The sequence below is a fragment of the Gavialis gangeticus genome, unplaced genomic scaffold (genome assembly GCF_001723915.1).
Source record: "Gavialis gangeticus isolate Ggan-Ray unplaced genomic scaffold, GavGan_comp1, whole genome shotgun sequence".
Lineage (NCBI taxonomy): Eukaryota > Metazoa > Chordata > Crocodylia > Gavialidae > Gavialis > Gavialis gangeticus.
In genome coordinates, this window is record NW_017729029.1 from 53777819 (window position 1) to 53784348 (window position 6530).

At 47.7% G+C, this 6530-nt stretch overlaps 1 protein-coding gene across 2 annotated transcripts in view; it reads left to right on the forward strand.

Moving 5' to 3' along the window:
• The window catches only part of KIAA1210 (KIAA1210 ortholog), a 69621-nt gene extending 63329 nt beyond the window's left edge, over nt 1-6292 (forward strand). For both annotated transcript variants that reach the window (XM_019521622.1, XM_019521623.1), the window contains exons 10-13: nt 6-471; nt 1225-1376; nt 2230-2329; nt 4198-6292. In XM_019521622.1, coding sequence (XP_019377167.1) covers nt 6-471; nt 1225-1376; nt 2230-2329; nt 4198-4373 — 894 coding nt within the window. In that variant the 3' untranslated portion in view covers nt 4374-6292. The remainder of the gene's footprint in view (nt 1-5; nt 472-1224; nt 1377-2229; nt 2330-4197) is intronic.
• The last annotated feature ends 238 nt before the right edge of the window (nt 6293-6530 follow it).

Genomic DNA, 6530 nt, shown 5'->3' on the forward strand with positions numbered 1-6530 from the left:
CCAAGGAAGATTCCTGCGCTAGAAGCTCCCCAACGTCACCCATACGGCCGGAGTTCTTTGAAGGAACAGCAAAAGAGCACGCTTACTTCGATGCAGCCATGCAAGAGTCTATCAAGAACAGCCCAGAAGGCTTTGAGAAGGGCAGTGAGTGCGGTTTGAACTCCTGCATGGAGTGGGCAGAAAATGTTGAAAGCCCGTTTGGAGTCAAACTGAGAAGAACATCCTCCTTACTCAAATATCACAGCGATGCACATACTGAGTCCCCAAAGCTGATGCCATCAACGACTCAGGCTCTCGCGCCTGCTTCTCTCAAGGAGAATCACAAAGTGGTTGGCACTGGAAAGCCATCTCAGGGCCTGCCAAGCAGCACAAAATCATTAGCTAAAAAATCTGATCTCCCAGAAGGAAAAAGTCCTCCTAGAAGCAAACCTGAAGAAGTGACAAAGAAGCAGCATGGCAGCAAACCGTCAGGTATTTGCACTGTATTTTTGTCCAAAATTGTTGAGAACAAAAGCCATGCTAAACAATTGCAAAGAGTGGAAAAAACAGGAGTATAAATTCTCTCTGATAGCCTAGACCCCAAGGTAGAGAACCACATTCAGCTCTGCCTTCATCTGGGTTACATCAGGGCTGCAATTTGGCCTCATAATTTGAGTTTGGCTGTTTGGCAGAGTTCTTAGCTTCCAGATATGTGGTAGGAGCAGGAAAGAGTAGCAACCACACAGTAGCTGGAGGGGCAAATCTTCACAAAGAGGAGTTTTTACCTATGCTTCTTGAAACTTGCTGGTGCTTTACACGTGGTTTTCAGGCTACTGCAATTTAGAGCATAACCAGTTGTCACTTTAGTTGTGATGTTTTTTTTAATTACCTGACACACAATATTTGGGATATGGAAAGGCAGCCTGTTTTTAGCTCGACTAAGTAAGAAAGATACCACATTTAGTCAAAGGATGTAGCTTTGAAAGCTAAATCTTACTTCCATTTAAGTCAATGGGAGTTCTGCCATTGACTTCAGTGGGCCTGAGGTCAGGCTTAGACTCCAGCAGAAAAACAGGATTAACATCAGCTATTGCTAAGGAGCCAGGACAAAATCAGCAGGTAAAGCAGATTTGTCTTCCCACTTCTCAAAGAACAGGATAGATACTGAACATTTTAAAGCACCAGACTCTTTAGCTTTTGGCCAACCTAAATCCATTCTCTGCTGTGAATATGCTTTTTTTGTAGAAAAAGTCCCTGGTCCACACTTGGAAACTACTTCTTCTGAACCAGCCTGGGTGTCTATGGCAAAACTAAAGCAGAAAGGTTTCCAGGGCCATCCTTTTGCCAAAGGACATAAAGTTGAGGACAGACCTTTGACTAAAATGGATCAAGAAGAGGTACGGTGCAGTTGGGTGCCTAGTGGTGGGTGAACTAGGGTGGTTGCAAATGCTGTGTCAGCATGGGTGGGCATCTCTGCAAAATGCTGCATTTTATAGTCTTGGACTGCAGGCTTTTAGCAATGTATGCAGTGATGTTCTCAACACCTGCAGGCTGACGCTGGTGCAAATGAATAGATGTTTGTGTGACTGGGCCTCAGTTTCTGTAGTTCTCCATTCCTGCACTCCCTCACTCTTCTTGGATCTTGACCTCTTCAAGGGACGTGCCCAACACACAGGGTAATTGGAAGCAGTCCCAAGCCTGCTCTAAGTTTTGACAGGTTTCCCCTGTCCCTCTGACCTGCTTCAGAGAACAGTGGTCATGGGGCAGGACTGGGACTTTTCTGGCTGGTCCCCAGAACTCCTGTGTGACCCTGGAAAAGTTTCTTGACCTCTGAGCAGTTCTTCCCTATCTGCAAAATAGGAATAGCACAACAGTAGGGTTGAGAGACATAGTCACTAACATTTGTAAAGGGCTTTGAGATACTTGCACACAGGTTACCATGGAAGGCTATTTCAGTGATCCATGTGAACGTAAGAGTATAGCAGACTTAATGGGGAGGGGGTACGACAGCACAAGCAGTGATTGCTAACCACAGCAATAGGAAGCTGTATAAAGAGAACCGACCTCCCCTGGTAGATCCCCTGCATAGCACCTGTGCCTGCCTCTTTCGCTCTTGCCGTGTTCTCTGAGTCTGGCCCAAAGAGATGCGCTGCCTGGCTTGGAGACATTGAGAGAGCTCTGGAGCAGATCTTTCCATCTGTATCCTCACTTGTGGGCTCCTTATTGGACTTTTTTTTTTTTGTCTTAAAGCAAGTGACCTGTGCTAGTGACAACTTATTGAGGAAGAGCGCAGCCCCTGGCCTGTGCCCTCAGGAGAAATCACAGATGAAGATCACGTCTGCTGCAGCAGGTATGTAAGAGACTTGTGTGCAAGAGAAAGAGAAAAAGTAATTGTCAAGATCTCTGTTAGTCACTAGTGATTTTGGGGTGTCTCCATTCTGAGGGGGGGCCCAACTTGAGACGCTTGATCTTCAGAGAGCAAGGGCTCAGCGTTTTGAGCCATTACCTTGGGTCTAGGCCTGGACATGATGCTTCTCACCAGCTTATTCCAGAGAAGGCATGTGGGGAATGTGAGGAGCCTTAACTGTGGTGTCAGTGCATGGAGTGGAGGAGAGGGAGTGGAGATTTACTGCTGTTAGAGACCAGGAGTAAATTGCATTTTCAAGAGATCAGGGAGGAAGGAGGGGAGGGATGCTGACTCAGAGGTGTGTGAGTCATGATGCCTTTCTGCTCTGCTGCTGGTTTGGTGCAGCTGATGTCTTTGCTGTCCTGCAGTCCTGTGCCTAGAGCTCCCATGGCGCACAGACAAGTCAGATTTGCAGCTGAAAGTACATTGGGGTAAATGCAGTCCACAAACTTCAGTGAATGGGCTATCTCCCCCCGTCCCGGATGGCTGGTGGGGCAGCAGATGGCTGCCTGAGGAACTGCCCTCTCACAGCAATGTTCGTGTCAGCTGCCAGCTCAGCCGTGCACAATTACAACACAAGCAAGTGGTTTTTAGATGGACTCCGGGATGTATCAGTCTGATCCTCAGACTTGCTAAAGTAGTTACAAAGCTCAGAAAAAGGAGGCAGGTGGGAAGCTCGAGTATGTCTTGGCCTTCACGAGTGGGAAGTCCCCTCTTGGAACAGTGTCGGGAACGGCTGCGGAGCACTCCCACGTCGCTGTGCTCGTGCTGCCTGAGCCGATGGAGGCTCTGCAGCCTCCGCTGGCAGTCCAGAAGCTGGCTGTGCCTGGCCTCTCAGGCTTTGAACTCTCTCCTTGGCTGAAACTCAAACCATCTGTGGGCATTTAAACTTTTCTCCATGCAGTCTTGCTCCAAGGATTGTCCTGATGGTTCAGTGTCTTCATATTGATGCTCAGCTCTTAAACATTTTACACATCTCTGATCCAAGTTGAAGTCTCTAACATGCATCTGTTCAGGAAAGTGCCAGGTCCTGCTGCCAGGGTAACAGCCAGCATTATCAGCACTTGACCAACAAGACAGGAAGATTGCCAAGATCTCAAACCCTTCCACTCTCTGGTTGTCCCCATATTAAATAGTAATTTGCCTGGGTTAGGTGGAGGTGAATGCCTATATTCGATGTCCAGAGCAAGTGTTAAACCAGGTTGTGCCTTTTGTCTTTCAAATGACTTCCAATAACTTTCTCCTACCCCTGATATGTGATGCAGTGTAGATGTGCCCCAGGCACCGAGCATGTAGGTGCCAGACTCCTGTTGGCACTTGGGTTCCTGGTTCACTTGGGCACTTCGGAAAAATTTTCCATGTATCTAGGGCTTTGCTAGGGGCACAGCGTACTCCCCGAAGGACACAAGCAAGGCTGCTCCAGGGTCAGGGTAGATGAGATCGGCCAGCTGAGTGGACCTCAAGGGCAGGGAACTTCCCTTGGCTTTGACCAGGAGTCAGCAGATGTTTTTCACTGATTTTATCATAAGCTCTGCTGCTGGCATCCACAAACAGCTTCTGTTTGCTCTGGCAGTGGAGCACAGCATCCTGGCCAGTGCTGGAGACCAGGCAGCCGAGTCATTGCCAAGAAGATCGGACTGCTAGTTCCTGTTGTGTCATCACTGCGTTGCAGGCATTTTTGTGCCTCAAGCAACAGGGTTTTATGTGGCCTTTAGAAGATGTTGCTCTAAAGAGCAGGACAAAAGTTGGTTAGCAAGAGCTGTGCTTTTAACTCCCTGCTATGCTGATGATGGCTCTGGTGTTGTTTTCAGCAGGTGCAGTCGGATCTGCTGCTCAGGAAGCATCTGGGGCTCCCACTGCTGAAAAGGAAACAAGACAGTCCTCTAACCTGCCAATGACACCGTGCGGCCCTGTTGAACCCCCGTGGCTGTCCCTGGCCAAGAAAAAAGCTAAAGCTTGGAGTGAAATGCCCCAGATTGTACAATAGCAAACAAGCTCAACATTAGCAATAGCTGTATTGATCCCACCCAGTAACTTCTTCACTGTGACCGACTTTTTTGAGGATGAAATAAGAGCCTTGGACTTTTCAGCCAGTGACTGTAAATATGTGAAGATGACCTGCCATTGCAGGGGTAGCCACCGGCAGAAGGAAACCCAGCACTCCCCATGTCTAAATTCAGCTAGGAAATTCTGGCTGATCACTACATACTTATGACGCATTTGACAAAGAGATAGGGACGCTGCAAGAAAAGGCATTTTGGGACATTGATGCACTTCCCGTCCAAAACATATTTGTGCAGTATTTGGTCTGATTTTCCTATGACTCGCATTAGGGAAAGCCTTCGCAGCTGTGCACTGGAGCATCTAGACTGGCTGTCACTGGTGTTGTGATGATTTCCGCTCTGATGTTGGGATAGGGCAGATCTGCCCATGCTCTTGGCTTGTGTTGTATCCGTTTCATAGTGGCCATAAGCATAAAGGTGGGGTTAGCAGACTCTTGATTTGCAGGCAGCTAGAGGCACTTGGACGTGAGCATCCAACTGCATAAAGTACCACCCGCGGAAGTGGCCCAGACCTGCACGCCCTCTTGCGTTCTGTTTCTCAAGGATTGGAAAAACGCTATCTCCTTTACGGGCCAGGTTCTGTTCTGGTGACGCCTTTGTAAATCTGGAGCAATGTCCCTGGACACTGAGTGTAAACATATTACCAGCGATAACCTCCGTAGTTTTAATTTCTGCTCGCTAGAGATTTCTTCCCCCAAACTGTTTTAGCAAGAGGTCCGTTGTGAAGGGAGTGGTGGGAAGGGAGGAAACCACTGGGCTCTCATTGGAAGGATGCCTGCTTAGAGCAAAGAGCAGCCCACTCTGCATTTGCAGAGCTTTGAGGTTTACACAGTCACATTTACAGTTAGAAACAAAGCCTGTTCTCCCTTCGCTCCTCAGCTCACAACTGAAGTTAAACGTTAGGACAGTCCAGCTACAAGCAGCCCAGCTGGCCGTCACTGAAGTCTGTAGCAGTCTTGCCATCGATGTTCACAGAAGCTTTGCAAAATGCCGTTCCTAGTGGTGACAGCTGAAAAACGCCCACCTGCCCTTTCTTCTCGCTGTAGCCTTGCACATTATAAGACATCTTCTGTTTACAAGCAGTACAAACAGGGGGGCCTGGCTTGGCTGGTGGAGTGTCTTTAGCAAAAAGCTGCCTCATGGCTCTTTGTTTTAACTTGGCAGCATGCTGTCAGGTGATAGGTGGAAATGCGAAAGGCCAAATTTGATCTCAGAGCAGCTCATTACCAGAATTTCTACCTCCTAGTTCTGGCCTGAGCTTAAATCCATAACTAAATCTGTATCCAGTGTTAAGGGCCAGATTTTTAGAAACATATTCATGCGGATGAATGCTTACTCTCACAAGCCCTCCCGCTGAAGCTAATGGATCCGTTCATGTGAGTAAAACCACTGGAAAGAATATGAGTATTTCCGTCGGCTCAGTCATTTGGGCCCGTTTTACCACACGTGTGTCTCTCTTCTGAGACATGAATCTTCCCTTGCAAAGAACTGAAGCACTTGTGTTCCTTTGAGTACTATGTAAAAGAACAAACTCGGCGCCATGTCCTGCACTTTTGGAGAGCTGATGTCACAACCACGGGGTTGCTTGTCCCTCTGTAAAATAGGCACTTTTCTATATTTTGAAATTCCTTTTTCACTTCTGACTAGTCTGGATTGCAGTCCTTCACCTTAACTACTGCAAGCCATACCAGGATCTCTCTTCCCCTGTTGCTTTTACCTTCAGTGTTGTCTTTCTCTTCTCTAATGTACGGTATGTATATGTGTTTTTGTAATCCTTGCCTTGAGCTTCCTTTTGTATTCCATCTCCATATTTGGTTTACTATTAAATGCTATTGTCATAATGGGTCAGCCAGAGCTCTGCTTCTCGGGTTGGGGAAGGAAGAACAGTGGGGCCTTAATAGGGGAAGAGGCCTTTTGAAAGGCTATGGGAGGGATTGTGGGGTTGTCTAGACCTCAGACTGGGAGCACTTTGAGTCTAGGACTGAGAGAGGAAAGACACGAGATTTTATTTGGGGCTGTCAGGCTAGCTGAAGTGTTGTTTCCTGGCAAAGGAACTGATGTGAGGTAGGCCAGGAAGGAAG